Consider the following 17011-nt stretch of genomic DNA (forward strand, 5'->3'; position numbering starts at 1 on the left):
TTATTTCGCTAATAGAGTTAATTTTTTAAATTGCGTTACTTTGATTGTTTATTTTATAGATTGATTAAAGGTCTTGAATAGCTCCATGCCATCCTCACACAGGTAGACAGGAAGAGCGCGAACTGCGTTGCATATTGACCCCATGTTCCTCCTTGAATGACAAATCACAACAAATATAACTACAAATGTTTTTCTAGGTACAAATTGGTGTTATGTACTTTCTATAAACAAATGAAATGTGTCTCCATCCATGTGTATCCACAGGAATTATGTATTATCTCAAAGACGTAAACAAAATAAACCCAAACCCACAAAGAATGAAAAGAAAGAAATGAAAAGTAATTAGGGGATTTGGAAGTAGTCAGAGCAATTTTTTAGCTCCACACTAATATATGAATGTACTTTTATTTCAATTTCACCAATTTTAAGGTTATATTTACAGGTTTTTAGGTTACATGATGGCTGCATGTACCATGAAAGTAGTCAAATGTGCCAGGGATAATTTTAACTTGCAAGATGATCCACTGTGGTGGTAATATAGTAGCTTTGCCAAACAGGTAAGTAGACATTTATTTTTTAATAACACATTTAATTATCCAACTGAAAAACATACCTCATGTTACCAAAGAAAGGGAACTGGTGCTCAACAGTCAGTAAAATCTTGTAAAAAAAAAAAAACAAACTAAAAATTACTCCAATTATTACAGTGAAAAAGTTTGATGGTGATGTTCTTTTTAACAGCAAATCTCTAACTAAATGGTGATTTCTGGTGACTGGTTCTGTGTTCTAGTGATTTTCAAAACATCCAGCAGCACAGCAGTGTACATTATGCTTTAAGGTCATGCACATGATATGACATTTATCACAGCTATGTTTGTGTGATATCTATCTATCCATGTTTTTAAACCAGTGATAGTCATGTCTCGCAGTCTGTTACAATATTTTACTAGATTTTGGTATTGCAGTACAATTACAGGCCATAATTTACACACTTGTACTAAAAACCTTCTCTGGGAATCAGGAGGATCCCAGTGACGGTGGTAACCATGGTAACGATAGTAACGAGTTACGGTAGTGAAGGAGAGGCTGTCTCCGTTTCTGTCTACGCGTCTACGTGTCGGTGTCTTCTTGTCTTTTAGGAAGTAGTTTTACACAGAGAAAATCTGAGCGTTGGCTTAGTAACTTAAGCTGCTAATCTTAAACTGTTTTGGGATCTAACATTAATGTTTTCTAAGAGGTAAACATTACAAAGTGTTATCGGGTTAGCTAGCCAGTACGTGTCTCCGTTCGACACACTACCATGAATGATACAGTTAAATATTACTTAAGACATTCAGTAATGACAATAAAGTAAACAAGAATACTAGAAAGCTAAATTCACCGAGTTGGATTAAATTCACCCCTACAGCAGTTCCAGTTCGGTTCAGTTCCAGTAGCATTTTCTGGATATAAGCAGCAGTATCTAAAGAAAACATCCAAACTGAAAGGGGAAAAAGTTGTTCTCTGGAAAAGAAATCCTCCAAAACTGAGTGTTATCCTGCAAAGCGAGGTAAAGTGTGGGGAAATGTTAAAAGTCGCAGTATAATCCATCATGGGGAGAGTTCAGCTGCTTTGATGGTGAAAGAGAATGTTAAGTAGACATATGGTGGTCGGAGCGTCTCCAGCGGGGAGTCCTTCTCTGTGCTGCCGGTACTCCCAGTGCTCCTCCGGGCCAGGAGACAAATGTTGAAATGTTGGGAATGTGGGAGAAACTTTCAGACTTTATTCAAAAGAAAAACCTAGAAAAAAAAGCTGCAACTGGGCGTATTTTGTTTATAGGACAATATTTGTGTATTTATAAATACATTTTTTTAAATTTAAAAACGCATACCTTAAAAAAAATGCGGTGTGTTTTGGGGGGTCCAGAATGAATTAATGGCATTTCAATTAATTTTCGTTCATTCATTTTTCATTTTCATATTATAAACAGCGATATAAACTAACCTGAAGGCTAACGTTACTTCCACGTCTTACTAAGCTAGCTTAAATGAATTAGCTCTACAGTGGTTACTGTCAAAGAAAGCTATTCAACTGTTATAAACATGATAAAATTAAAAAAAAAAAAAAAAAAATCAAATAACTTACCAGACCAGAACGTTTGTTAGAAGCAGGGATGGCGGATAAAGCTTGTGGAAAAACATGTGCGCCAAGTTTTCTTCAGCCCACTAAGAAGTAGCCATTTTGAACTTTTCAAAAACTGTAAGGCCAGTGGAGACATTGGTGACGTCAGACGCAGTGTGCGTCCCACACCCAGAAGTTCTGATGGAGATGCCAATGTTTACTCAAAAATATATACCCAAGTAAAATTAAAAGTCATAACTCGTTAAGAAAACTCAGAAGTTTTGTGCTGGATAAAGTGCATAAGTGGTTTTGATTACTGCACCAGTAATATTTATAAGTTTGTAGTACTGTTCGGGTTTACAGTGCATATTCAGCTCTTTAACTAAGTTTTTAAGGAAACTTCCAAAAGGTGATCGTATTTTCCACAGAAAATACTGCTCCTTCCTGGTGTAACAGGCCAGATTAACCCCCTGGCCAAAGCAGACAGGGGTTTACTTTGGCTTTGGCCATTTTTTACCCCTCGAGGCCAAGTATTATGTTGACACGCAAAGATTAAGCATGTTACTCATAAGTTATTTAGTTTTCTTTTTCTTTTTTTTTTACAAAGAGCTTCCTGAGCATAACGCTCTGTAAAAAGAAAAAAACCTGAATAACTTAACAATTAATAATTTAACCTGCTTAATCTCTATGTGTCAACAGGTATAAACTGGTTTAGGCCAGATTATACCTTGGGGTATACTTTGGCTGGGGGTTAATCTGGCCTGTTACACTGTTAATTACCTACTATGTGAAACATTTGTATAACACTCTCGTAGTGTAACATTTGGCACGACTCACTTGTTTCAGATTATATGAGCCCATTGAAGGACTTATCATTCCCATACATATGGTCCAGTAGGGTTCTTCCTACACCTTTGAGATTCATAGAGCTCCACTGCAGTTTAATTTAACGGGGAAGCCACGATTTTGCACTTAAGAGGACCCACATGTGAAGGTCAGAGGGGTCAATGGAGGCAAAAGTCCGATGTTGTACCATATTTTTAGTGTTGTTTTTCATTTCAGTCTCATTTTCACTAGTGATCTAATCTGAACGATTGGGGCTGATCAAGGTAATCTTTATTTGATTGATATTGGCACAAACCTGAACCTGATCTTTTGTTTGCATCATAAAGGGTGAGCACAATTTGAGGAGGCATATTTTGATGAACTGGTGAGTTGATGACACAAATTGAACCCAGTGGACATTAGTCCTGTGCTGTTGTTGTTGCTTTGAACATTATGTATTTGAGATTTATGTGTTTATGGGGTTCGAAGTTCGTCACACGGTGCAATTAGCAAGAATTGGAATGGTAAAATATTCAGCCAAGGGCTCGTGATGTCGAGTTTGTTTGAGCAAAAGAGTCATTTCTGAGGGTTTAAACTGTGACACCCGCTAATAACGATGATAATTGTGTGGGTTTTGTGGCATTTTTAGCTGTTGAAAAATATTCAAAGCTGTTGAAAAAAAACATTTATGGTACATTTGAGTTTAGCAGCTGCAATAAACTTCACATATTTGGACCTTTTTATGTCTGTTTTGTACTAAATAACTAGGATTCTGTGTAATAAGCGAAACAAAAGTGCATGCTCTGTCAGTGAAAGACAAGACAGATCTCTCCCTGTCAGACTTTTTATTTATTTCTTTATTTTAACAACAGGAAATATTTCTGTGAGCTGACAGATAATCTGACATGCACTGTTTTTTTATTACGCACAGTCCAGAATATTTAGTGCAATAAAAAGGTGGAATTAATTTAGTTTCTTGTCGAACACAAATACAGATTCAGGAAAAAGTTGTTTAGCTTCACACACCCACAGCCTTGTCACAGTTTCTGCTTGTAAAATTTCTCAAATTTCTTCAATTTCTCGTATGTGAACTTACCGTGAGCCTCCAGCTGACAGGTCTTCAGAATGAGCTCGTAGTTTGACGTCCAGCCTTCATCCCTGCAGAGTATCCGACTGAAGGGTGTCGACTCTGAGGAAGCAGGACTTAAGTATATATGCACTGAGTCATATCGTGGCCCTTCATTTAGTATCGTCAACCTCAGTTCCACTGATAAGGTGTTTTTTTTATAGCGTGATTGGAAGTTAAAGGTAATCGCAGCGTTTAATCAAACAGTGCGCTGCCACATGAACTCCATAACCTCGTTGGCTGACTTTATAAGACAATTAAGTTACATATTAAAACAAATAAGACGACATGAAGGATCAATAAGACTGTTATTAAAATGATTACAATTTTTAAAAAATGACTTGTTAAAGCTGCAAAAGGCAAGACAAATACCTCAGTTAACGTTATTAAATAATAAACAATATTAAATTATGAAAATGCTGTAAATTAAATAAAAAGGGAGGGTGATCCACAAGAAAAACATTTCCCAACTATTTAAAAAAAAAAAAAAATCTGAAATGCTGCAAGACAAGAAAAAATACTTTTAATTTATATTCACATCAAAAATCTGTATTTTTAAAAGTAGTAATTAGTTCTTTGAAGGTGTATAACTGTATGATTTACTGTATTTAAATCAGGTTTAAAAAAATAATTACTTAATAGATATTTACAGTTGTATTCACCATTTTCACCATTGTTAAGAATTTGTTTGATTTATATAAAGTTACACAACACATACCCACATGCCATTTGTTATATGTGTTTTATTTTATTTGCAGTAATTTACGATAGGCAGAGCACTGGTACAAAACTCCATATTTCAATTCCATAAAACTTTCTGATTTGTTCCCTGAAGGTCGCACTTTTCACCAGATTATATTTTCACATTCTCAGATTTGAGATCCTGCTGATTATCCTTATGTGTTTACATGTGGTCATTAGAAAATATCAGAACTATTTGCATCCAAAATGCAAAAACAGATTATAGATATCATTCCTTTTTGACTTTGTTCCGGTAAAATAACCTTCGCCAGAGAAACTTGACTGCAGCAATAAAAACAGCAAATATTAGCAAAACAACTGCCAGCAGGAACGCCGCCACATCGATGGAGTGGTACTGGATCGTGGACATCTTGTAAGACTCTGTCCTTAGGTGGGCCGCTCCTTTGTGCCTCATGACAAACTCGATCCAGAACATTGCCCGGTCCAGCGGCTTCATGGGCTGATCTCGGTGCAGGCTGGACAGAACCTTCATCTTCTCCTTGTAGGACGGTTTGTACAGGACCTCCTTCAGTGCCTCCAGGAAGTTGTCTCTGTTCACTGTCGCCAAGTCCAGGACTTTGGCCACGCCTCTGGCTTTCATCCTAAAGAAGTTGTCGGGTTGGTCGAACATGAGCGGCAGTCCGACCAGGGGGACGCCGTGGTAGATGGCCTCCTGCATGCCATTGGTGCCTCCGTGGGCTACGAACACCCTGGTTTTAGGGTGACCCAGGAGGTCGTTCTGGGGCAACCAGTCCAACATTAAGGTGTTGTTTCCGAGCGTGGACGGTCTTTTGCCTTTGTGCCTCCAGATCACTTTCTGGGGAAGCTGCGCAAATGCTGCGGCGATGTCCTCGGTGATGTCCTCGGGAAGCTTTTCCACCAGGGTCCCCAGCGTCATCACAATGACACCGTGTTCGCCGGAACTCTGCACGAAATCCTCCAGTTCTTTGGGCAGGGGCTTGGCAGGTTTGCACTGGAATCCCGACATGTAGACGATGTTGGGCATGGTGGGTCGCGGCCACTCGAAGGTGAAGTCATTCCTCATGAGCCAGATGTCAGCCGACTGGAACAGCTCCATGTAGTGGACGTTCGGGCCGAAATGTCGATGGACGAACGGTATGTAGTTTGGGTCAACGACATACATAATCTGTAAACTCATGAAAATGTAGGTCAGCATGTTCTGGACCCGCTCGGTGAAAGTCATCTTGTCAGTCAACTCTGACCAGGGTATTGGGACGTAGGATAGCGGAGTAGGGGCGATTGCTTGATGCCCTTCACCCTGAATAGTCCATCTCACATTAAGAACTAGTGGAAGACCCAAACGGTGAGCCAGAAGAACTCCTCCACCAATCGCAGGGTCCGTCAGGACCAAATCGTACTTGGTATCGCGGAGGCTCTTCATTAGTTTGTCATCCGCAAACATTTCCTCTATCATTAGAAGCACCATCCTGTGGATCTTGTTTGACTCTTTTATCAAGTCAATCTCCAGAGCCATACGAGTCCAAAATGACGCCCCTTGCCGTCGTATCTCCACCGTTCTCTTTACAAATTCGCCAAAATTGTCATGATCGAAACCACCTGCAGCATTCAGCGTGATGGACTTGTAGTGAGGGGAATCTGGCTTGATGTACCAGGCATCTGACGGGCGCAACACAGTGACATCATGGCCTCTGGAGTGAAGCTCCTCGATAATGACCTTCATGTTGATCCAGTGACTTCCATCCACAGGGAACACCAAGACCTTCCCTCCATTTACCAAAGCTGCAGAGCAGAGCAGCACTGCAAGCGCCACCAAGGTGGTTCGGTACATTTCTGAAAGAGATTCTGACAAGACATGTAAGGAGGTTAGATCTGTCCTCCTCAACAAGAAACTTGAGTTAAACAATGTTCATCAGCTCAACAAACAATGAGCAGTCCTCTGAGATGCGTCTGATATTGTACCAGAAGCCTAACGGTTTAGTCAGGGCAATGATTGAACCGCTGGAAAGTGGATTCATTGGTCAACTTTGGCTCCTGGTGCAAGAACTCACATTGGTTTTTTTTTTAACTCACTTTTTAACTAAACTTCCAAAAGGAGATTGTCTTTTCCACAGAAAATCCTGGTCCTTCCCGGTGTCACAGGCCAGATTCACCCTCCGCTCAGCGTATTCCCAAGTTTACTTTGGCCTAGATCAGTTTATACCGCTCTTGGCCAAAATATTCCCCCGGGTATAAACTGGTCTCGGTCAGTTTATATTTGTTGACACAAAGATTAAGCATGTCAAACACTTAATTATTAAGTTATTTTGATTTTTTTTTACAAAGAAGTATGCTCAGCAAATCATCTTGAACGAACACAACTAGAATGTCCTTGAGCTCATTAGAATTAAAAAATTCAAATCAAAGGAACAACTGAATTTGGGGCTGGACGCTCGATTCACCTGAAAAGATAACAGTCGATCACAGGGCTACATATAGAGACAAGCAATCACACTTGCATTCACATCTACTGACAATTTAGAATTGCTAATTAACTTCAGCGTGTTTGGACTGTGGAAGGAAGCTGAGGTACCCGGAGAAAACCCACTCTTACACAGGGAGAACATTGAAACTCCATGCAGAAAGATCCCAGGATGGCCGGGACGCGGTCCAGGGATCTTCTAGCTGCAAGGCAACAGTGCTAACCACTGAGCCACTGTACAGACCCTTTTTTGCCTAAAATGTTTGATTTAATTTCATTGATTTGTTCTTAAATTGAGATAAAATTCATTTGATTGATGTAATCTCATATTACATGGGATGTATTTTAGCATGGAAGGGTATATTGTGGGCGAGGCTATTTCAGCCCCCGGGGTATAAATTGGGCTAAATAAAGTATACTTTGGTCGGTTGTTTATCTGGCCTGTTACACACAGATGAAGTCAATCTAAGTTTAAGCACAAATCAAAGACAATACAAAGAGATATTCTACTGAAATCTGTTACACAGAAACAATTGAAAGTAACACCAGCTGGATGTTTTTTCATCATGTTTTGCTTAATTTTTTCTCGGTTTTCAATTCAGATTTTCCTTTGAGTTGAACTCTTTAAATTGTAATTAGCTCAAGGATATTCTGGTTATGTTCTTTCATAAGTATTTACTTCCACAGCATACCTCTTTGTGAAAAAAGAAAAAGAAAAAAAACTAAATAACTTAACAATTGACAATTTAAACTGCTTAATCTTTGTGTCAAGAGGTATAACCTGGCTTAGGCCAGCAGACTATACCCTGGGGTATACTTTGGCTGGGGGGTTAATCTGGCCTGTTACACTGGTAATTACCTGCCATCTGACACATTTGTATAACACCCTCGTAGTGTCACGTTTGGCACAACTTACTTCTGTCAGATGATATGAGCCCGTTGAATGACTTATCATTCCCATACATATGGTCCAGTAGGGATCTTTCTACACCTTTGAAATTCATAGAGCTCCACTGCAGTTTAATTTAACAGGGAAACCACAATTTTGCACTTAAGAGGACCCACATGTGAAGGTCAGAGGGGTCAATGGAGGCAAAAGTCCCACGTTGTACCATAATTATAGCTTTATTTTCATTTCAGTCTCATTTTCACGAGTGATCTAATCTGAAAGATTGGGGCTGATCAAGGTAATCTTTATTTGATCGGTATTGGCACAAACCTGAGCCTGATCTTTTGTTTGCATCTTAAAGGGTGAGCACAATTTGAGGAAGCAAATTTTGATGAACTGGTGCGTTGTTGACACAAATTGAACCCAGTGGACATTAGTCCTTTGCTGTTATTGCTGCATTGAACATTATTAATTTGAGATTTATGTGTTTATGGGGTTCAAAGTTCGACACACGGTGAATTAGCAAGAATTGGAATCGTAAAATATTCAGCCAATAGCTCATAATGTTGTTTGTTTGAGCAAAAGAGTCATTTCTTAGGCGTTAAACTACGACTCCCACTAATAATGATGATAAATGTGTTGATTTTGTGGCATTTTTAGCTGTTGAAAAATATTCAAAACTGTTGCAACCAAGCATTTCTGGCACATTTGAGTTAAGCAGCTGCAACAAACTATACAAATTTGTACCTTTTTGTATCAGTTTTGCACAAAATAACTAGGCTTCTGTGTAATAAAATAAATAAAAGTGCATGTTCTCTGAGGGAAAGGTAAGAAAAATCTCTCTGTCAGACTTTTTGTTTAATTTATTTTAACAACAGGAAATATTTCTGTGAGCTGACAATCTGACGTGCACTGTTATTTATTACTCACAGTTCAGAATATTTAGTGCAATAAAAAGGTGGAATTAATTTAGTTTTTTGTCGAACACAAATACAGCTTCAGGAAAAAGTTCTTTAGCTTCACATACCAACAGCCTCGTCACAGTTTCTGCTTCTAAAACTCCTGGACTCTCGTATGTGAACTTACCGTGAGCCTCCAGCTGACAGGTCTTCAGAATGAGCTCGTAGTTTGACGTCCAGCCTTCGTCCCTGCAGAGTATCCGACTGAAGGGTGTCGACTCTGAGGAAGCAGGACTTAAGTATATATGCACTGAGTCATATCGTGGCCCTTCATTTAGTAGCGTCAACCTCAGTTCCACTGATAAGGTGTGTTTTTTAATAGTGTGATTTGAAGTTAAAGGTAATCGCAGCATTGAATCAAACAGTGGGCTGCCACATCATCTCCTAAACCTTGTAGGCTTACTTAAGACAAATAAATTACATCATAAAACAAATACACTGAGGTGACGGTGCAATAAGACAATCAGACTGTTATTAAAATGATTCCAACTTTTGAGAAATGACTCATTTTAGCTGTGAATGGGAATACATATATCCAAATAAATATTATTAAATAATAAATAATGTTAAATTATCAAATTGTGTTACTTTTAAAAAAAATGGGAGGGTGATACACAAGAAGAACATTTACCTGCTACTTAAAAAATCTGACAAAATGCTTTTAATCAATATTCACATCAAACAGCTATATTTTTAAAAGTAGTAATTAATTCTTTTAAAGTGTATGACTGAATCATTTACTATATTTAAATCGGCTTAAAAATATTGTTACTCAATAGGTACACATCTACAGTTGTATTCACCATTTTCACCATTTTTAAGAATTTGTTTCATTTATATAAAATGATACAACACATACATGCTTATAAAATGTATTTTATTTCATTTACAGTTGTTTATGACAATAGGAAGAGCACTGCTACAAAATTATTTCATAAAACTTCCTGATTTGTTCCCTGAAGGTCACACTTTTCACCAGATTGTATTGTCACATTCACAGATTTCAGATCCTGCTGATTAACCTGACCTGTTCAGACATGGTCATTAGAAAATATCAGATTTTTGTGCAATTATTTGCATCCAAATTGCGAAAACGGTTCAAAATATCATTCCTTTTTGACTTTGTAAAATAACCTGCGCCAGAGAAACTTGACTTCAGCAATTAAAACAGCCAGTATTAGCAAAACAACTGCCAGCAGGAACGCCGCCACGTCGATGGAGTGGTACTGGATCGTGGACATCTTGTAAGACTCTGTCCTTAGGTGAGCCGCTCCTTTGTGCCTCATGGCGAACTCAATCCAGAACATGGCCCAATCCAGTGGCTTCATGGGCTGATCTCGGTGCAGGCTGGACAGAACCTTCATCTTCTCCCTGTAGGACGGTTCATACAGGACCTCCTTCAGTGCCTCCAGGAAGTTGTCTCTGTTCACTGTCGCCAAGTCCAGGACATCGCCACTTTGGCCCAGACTCCAAGGTCTGGGCCAAAGTGGCGATGGACAAACGGCTTGTAGTTTGGATCTGTGATGTACCAATACTGAAAACATGTGAAGAAGTAGATCAGCATGTTCTGGACCCGCCCGGTGAAAGTCATCTTATCAGTCAACTCTGACCAGGGTATGGGAACGTAGGATAGTGGAGTAGGTGCGATTGCTTGATGCCCTTCACCCTGAACAGTCCATCTCACATTAAGGACGAGTGGAAGACCCAAATCGTGAGCCAGAAGAACCCCTCCAACGATCACAAGATCTGTCAGGACCAAATCGTACTTGGCATCATGGAGGTTCTGCATCAGTTTTTCATCCGCAAACATTTCCTGCATCATTAGAAGCAACACTCTGTGCACCTCGGCGAACTCTTTCACCTGTTCAATCTCCAATGCCATACGAGTCCAAAATGACACCCCTTGCCGTCGCAGCTCCAGTGTTTTTGTTGCAAATTTGCCAAAATTGTCCTTTTCAAAACCACCTGCAACATTCAGTGTGATGGACTTGTAGTGAGGGGAATCTGGCTTGATGTACCAGGCATCTGACGGGCGCAACACGGTGACTTCAAGCCCTCTGGAGTGAAGCTCCTCGATGATCACCTTCATGTTGATCCAGTGACTTCCATCCAAAGGGAACACCAAGACCTTCCCTTCATTCACCAAAGCTGCAGAGCAGAGCACCACTGCAAGCGCCACCAAGATGGGTCGGTACATTTCTGAAAGAGATTCTGACAAAACATGTAAGGAGGTTAGATCTCTTCTCAGCAAGGGACTTGAGTTAAACAATGTTCATCAGTTCAACAAACAATGAGCAGTCCTCTGAGATGTGTCTGATATTGTACCGAGAGCCTAAGGGTTTAGTCGGGGCAATGATTGACCCATTGGATATTGGACTCATTTGTCAATGTTTGCTGCTGGTGCAAGATCTCATATTGGGTTTTTTAACTAACCTTTAAACTTAAAAAGCTCAAAAGGAAATTGTCTTTTTCACAGAAAGTCCTGCTCCTTCCTGGTATAAAAACAGCTTGTTTGAGGTCCCATTGAATGACTTATCATACTCATATATTTGATCCAGTAGAGATCTTCCTACACCTTTGAAATTCATAGAGCTCCACTGCAATTTAGTTTAACGGGGAAGCCACAAATTTGCACTTACAACGAGGACCCACATTGGTAGGTCGAATTGGTCAATGAAGGTGAAAGTCCCATGTTGTACAGTAATTATAGCTTTCTTTTTCACTTCAGTCTCATTTTTGCTAGTGAACTAATCTGAACGATTCGGGCTGATCAAGGTATTCTTTATTTGATTGATATTGGCACAAACCTGAGCCTGATCTTTTGTTTTTGTCGTAAATGTGAGCACAATTTGAGGAGGCGTTTTTGATGAACTGGTGAATTGATGATACAAATTGAACCCAGTGGACATTAGTCCTGTGCTGTTATTGTTGCTTTAAACATTATGTATTTGAGATTTGTGTGTTTACGGGGTTCGAAGTTCGACACACGGTGAATTACCAAGAACTGGAATCGTACAATATTCAGCCGAGGGCTCGTGATGTTGTTTGAGCCAAAGAACAATTTCTTCAGGTTTAGACTGCGACTACCGCTAATAATGATGATAAATGTGTGGATTTTGTGGCATTTTTAGTTGTTGAAAAAGATTTAGTACTGTAGCAAACAAACATTCATAGCACAGTGGAGTGTAGCAGCTGCAATAAACTTCACAAATTCTTCCATCCATCCATTGTCTTTGTACCGCTTAGTCCTCATTCGGGTCATGGGGGGACTGGAGTCTATTCCAGCTGACTTAGGGCAAAGGCTGGGCACACCCTGGACAGGTCACCAGTCTATCACAGGTCCACATATAGAGACAAACAATCACACTCACATTCACACCTACGAACAATTCAGAGTTACCAATTAACTTCAGTATGTTTTTTTTTTTTTTTTAAACTCAAAAACAGCTTCAGGAAAAAGTTGTTTAGCTTCTCAGACCAGCAGCGCCATCACAGTTTCTGCTTGTAAAACTCCTGGACTCTCATATGTGAACTTATTGTGAGCCTCCAGCCGACAGGTCTTCAGACTGAGCTCGTAGTTTGACGTTCAGCCGTTTTCCCTGCAGAGTATCCGACTGGAGGGTGTCGACTGAGGAAACAGGATTTAAGCACATACGCACTGAAATAGCACCAGTTTACAACACGAGTCATATTGGGGCCCTTCACATAGTAATGTCAACCTCCTCTATTACAGTGTCACTGATAAGTTTTTTTTATCGTATGACTGGAAGTTAAGGGTAATTGAAATGTTTGACCAAACACTGCGCTGCCACATGAACACCATACCCTTGTGGGCTGACTTTATAAGACAAATAAATTAAATATGACAACAAGTACACCGAGGAGAAAGTGCAATGAGACAATCTGACTGTTATTAAAATGATTTCAACTTTTTTAAAAAATGACTCATTAAAGCTGCGATAGGCAAGATGTATACCTAAATCAACATTTTTGTATAATAAATAATGATAAAAGATCAAATTGTATTCACTTGAAGCAAAAGAGTGGTGGTGATAGATAAGAAAAATGTGTACCTGCTACTTCAAAAAATCTGTGAAAAACTGTCATACCAGAAAAAAATCAGTTAATTAATATTCACATCAAAAATATGTATTTTTATGTTAAAATGTCCAACTTTACAGCAGAAATGAACATATTTACAACTTTTACCAAAACATATTTTTGGTCTCTATAGCTAATTTCATAATTTGTGACAACTTTATGGTGGGAGAATTTTTTTAGAACTCACTATTTTTAATTGTTCTAAGGCTTAAAATTCTGCATAATTACAGGTGTTTGTGCTTTGACTCAATGATCAAAAGTTGTCAGGCAGAAATTGTTGTAAAAAAAATGGATGATTTAAGATGGAATGACCCAATAATAGTAGCTTTAAGGGATGTGTATTTTCAAGTTGATAGAATCCACAAAGGTAAACCATGAATGAGATTAATTACAAAAACAGACTTCAGCTGGAGTTCAAATATACTTTTTCTTTTTCTTTCCCCTCCAGCCCCCCAGTCCAGAAGTCCTTCCAGCAGCCGATCAACCAGCGTGGCTCCGTCCCCTTCGCCCTCGAGGCGTTCGGACACCGGCCGACCGCTGCCTTCCCCCAGCGGCACCATCCATCAGCAGCACCTGGACCAGGTTTCCGCCTCCGATCTGGTTGGAAGCTGCTACACGGAGCTGTATCCGGGCCCTCAGAGCTACGTGGAGCGGCTCCGGGCCGAGGAGGGAACCTCGCCGGGCGTTGAACCACTTAGGACAGAGGACGGGAACGTTTACTTCTGTCCGGTGGTGGAGACGGTGTCGTGCTTCAGGCCCAGCAGGTACCAGTCGGCGCTGATGCACAAAGAGAACAAACCTCTGCAGGTGGGCATCCTGCGGAGGGTGAAGGAGCTGCTGGCCGAGGTCGACCCACGGACGGCGGCAAAACACATCACCAAGGCCGACTGCATGGTACGAATCTGCACTTTTAAACCCTGAAACTGCAGCTCTCTGAACAGTTTTAGCTTTGTTAGCCTCTTTATGGCTTCCTTTGCTTTAGTCTCCCCAGTTTTATCATTTCCAGATGCTGCTTTCAGGGAACCCTACCTGCTCAGCACCAGACACAAACAAGCTGCTTAAAAAGTCGAACTACTGAAGAGACAGATTATTATCTTAAAAGTTTGTAGAGACAAAATTAGTGCCAAAAACAGACACAAACACAATATTTAATGGAGGCACAATGACTGAACTCTGAGGTGATGATGTCAATGTTGTGTTTTGACCCCCACAGTTTGAAAGGCATGGTATCTTTATAAACAAAAACATCAAAATTTGTGTGATTTATCAGCGCCAGAAACTGTAAAAACAGAAAGTTTTTTTAAAAACTTTCTACTGTTCCTTGAACTCCTTATCTGTGACTTCCTGTTCATTCAGGAAACATAACCAAATGAAGAATCCATGGTAGCAGCGGCATCATGGTGTGAAGCATGGTGGTGGCAGCATCATGATGTGAAGCATGGTGGTGGCAGCATCATGATGTGAAGCATGGTGGTGGCAGCATCATGATGTGAAGCACGGTGGTGGTGGTAGCATGATCATGTGAAGCACGGTGGTGGTAGCATGATCATGTGAAGCATGGTGGTGGTAGCATGATCATGTGAAGCACGGTGGTGGTAGCATGATCATGTGAAACACGGTGGTGGTAGCATGATCATGTGAAGCACGGTGGTGGTAGCATGATCATGTGAAGCACGGTGGTGGTAGCATGATCATGTGAAACACGGTGGTGGTAGCATGATCATGTGAAGCACGGTGGTGGTAGCATGATCATGTGAAGCACGGTGGTGGTAGCATGATCATGTGAAACACGGTGGTGGTAGCATGATCATGTGAAGCACGGTGGTGGTAGCATGATCATGTGAAGCACGGTGGTGGTAGCATGATCATGTGAAGCATGGTGGTAGCATGATCATGTGAAACACGGTGGTGGTAGCATGATCATGTGAAGCATGGTGGTGGCAGCATCATTGGTGGTGGCATGGTTACTGTTGTTTACATAGATGTACGGGACTTAATTTGCATTGAAACATTAGCGCACAGTGAGTAAAAATGTCAAAAACAGAAGCAAAAAACATCCAGAAAGTGCCTGAGGTTCAGAGTTTACTTCATCATGTGAACTCAAAGAGCATAAAACATGATGATGAGCTGTTTCAGAATATCCATGTGCATTTTGTTCCTCATACAGTTGTCACTAACTGAAGAAAACAACAAAGGAAAAGCTGCATCGTGTTCTAAAGACACATATTAGTCCAATAATTTTTGTGACTGTGGTTCTCAGGTGGCCAGGATTCTGGAGGTGACTCCAGAGATGCAAAGGATGATGGGAGTTACTTCTGGGATGGAGCTACTCACGCTACCACATGGACAACAGCTGAGACTGGACCTGCTGGAGAGGTGAGTTCTGTTCAACACAAATGATAATGAAACGTCCCTTTTCAGGTCCAGGCTCGAATCCTCCTTGCTGACCTTGTTTAACCTTGTTGTCTTTAAACCATTTCTGAGGATCTTTGGCTGTTTGCTTCAACTCATCATCTGGATTGAAAACTGATCTTCTCCAAGTCTCAGTTCTCTTCAGACTGCATCAGGTTGTCCTCCAGGATTTCATTTACCCTCTACCTATACAAGCCTTCCAGGACCTGCTGCTGAGGAACATCATGATGCTGCCACCACCGTGCTTCACAGTGGGGATGGTGTGTTTGTGATGATGTTCAGTGTTTAGTAGTGCATGCCCTGATGACTGATGCCCAAAAAGCTCCATCCTGGTCTCCTCAGACCAAAGAACCTTTTTTCCAGGTGACTTCAGAGTCTCCACATGTCTTCTGGTGAACTCTAGTCCAGATTTAAATTTTCTCCAACAGAGTCTTTCTCTTTGTCTCCCATAAAGCTTTGACTGGTGAATAACAGAAGCTTAGAACTCCTTCGGAGAGTCATAGTTGTGTTGGTGGCCTCTCTAACTAGTCTCTTTCTTGTAACTCATTCAGAGGAGTCATAGCTGTCTTGGTGGCCTCCCTAACTAGTCTCTTGTAACTCCTTCAAAGGGTCATATGTGTCTTGGTGGCCTCCCTCACTAGTCTCTTTCTTCTCGGTCTCAGTTTTTGAAGACGTCCTGCTCTAGTCAGATCTACTTATGTTTCTTATTTCTGTTATTTCTTAATGATAGATTTAACTGAACTCCAAGAGATATTCAGAGACTTGGAAATGTTCTTCTGTCCATTTCCTGACTTATTCCTGTTCTTTAGTCTTTGTGGTGGAGTTCTTATCCAGGAGTACCAGATACAGGAGTCTTTTAACCACAGTCACTGAGGCACATTCACTGACCTTAGATGATCTTCATTTTATTAACTGTGTGACTTTTAGCACCAAACCACACCGATAACATTCTGAAATGAACCCTGCAGGTTTCAGACGATGGCCATCATGTTGGCGGTGGACGTGTTGGGCTGCACCGGGTCGAACGAAGAACGAGCCGGTCTGCTCCACAGGATCATCCAGGTCGCCGCTGAGCTCAAGAGCACCATGGGCAACATGTTCGGCTTCGCTGCCGTCATGAGAGCCTTGGAGCTGCCGCAGGTAAACGCCAGCAGACTGAGATTCATTCAGTGTTATCTTTATGGACGCAGATAGTGGAAGCAAACAGGAAGCCAGGTGGGACGAGGTTCAGTGACTGAGCTTGAACCAGGTCAGAGTTGAGATATTTACACGTCTCTGAACTACAGTAGAACCTGCGGTACAACCCTTTACCCACTGTGTATACATGTAATGAACTCTGATACAGTATTGGACCTCCTTATCTCAGATTTACTACTTTACTGATCCCAGCAGTGCTCTCTGTGTTAAAGTTAGCAGCA

The 17011-nt window shown here is 40.7% G+C and overlaps 3 protein-coding genes across 6 annotated transcripts in view; 1 reads left to right on the forward strand and 2 right to left on the reverse strand.

The window, feature by feature from the left end:
- Positions 1-17011, forward strand: part of sh2d3cb (SH2 domain containing 3Cb) — a 56714-nt gene that overhangs the window by 36940 nt on the left and 2763 nt on the right. For 2 of the 4 annotated variants that reach the window (XM_055011083.1, XM_055011086.1), the window contains 3 exons: positions 13630-14075; positions 15442-15557; positions 16562-16733. In XM_055011083.1, the coding sequence (XP_054867058.1) occupies positions 13630-14075; positions 15442-15557; positions 16562-16733 (734 nt within the window). Of the gene's footprint in view, positions 1-13629; positions 14076-15441; positions 15558-15728; positions 15854-16561; positions 16734-17011 lie in introns of all 4 variants that reach the window. The other 2 variants (XM_055011084.1, XM_055011085.1) reach the window with 2 other exon arrangements.
- Positions 4777-9448, reverse strand: LOC111580318 (UDP-glucuronosyltransferase 2A1-like). The gene is made up of 2 exons (XM_035956240.2): positions 9208-9448; positions 4777-6616 (listed from the first exon to the last, which is right to left on the reverse strand). Exons 1-2 carry the CDS (start codon positions 9431-9433, stop codon positions 5022-5024), a joined length of 1821 nt encoding a protein of 606 aa, XP_035812133.2. The 5' UTR covers positions 9434-9448; the 3' UTR covers positions 4777-5021.
- LOC118471457 (UDP-glucuronosyltransferase 2B31-like) lies at positions 10371-11596 on the reverse strand. The gene has a single exon (XM_035956241.2). The coding sequence runs from the start codon at positions 11275-11277 to the stop codon at positions 10507-10509; it is 771 nt and encodes a 256-aa protein (XP_035812134.1). The 5' UTR covers positions 11278-11596; the 3' UTR covers positions 10371-10506.

The sequence above is a fragment of the Amphiprion ocellaris genome, chromosome 6 (assembly GCF_022539595.1).
Source record: "Amphiprion ocellaris isolate individual 3 ecotype Okinawa chromosome 6, ASM2253959v1, whole genome shotgun sequence".
NCBI classification, from domain to species: Eukaryota; Metazoa; Chordata; class Actinopteri; family Pomacentridae; genus Amphiprion; species Amphiprion ocellaris.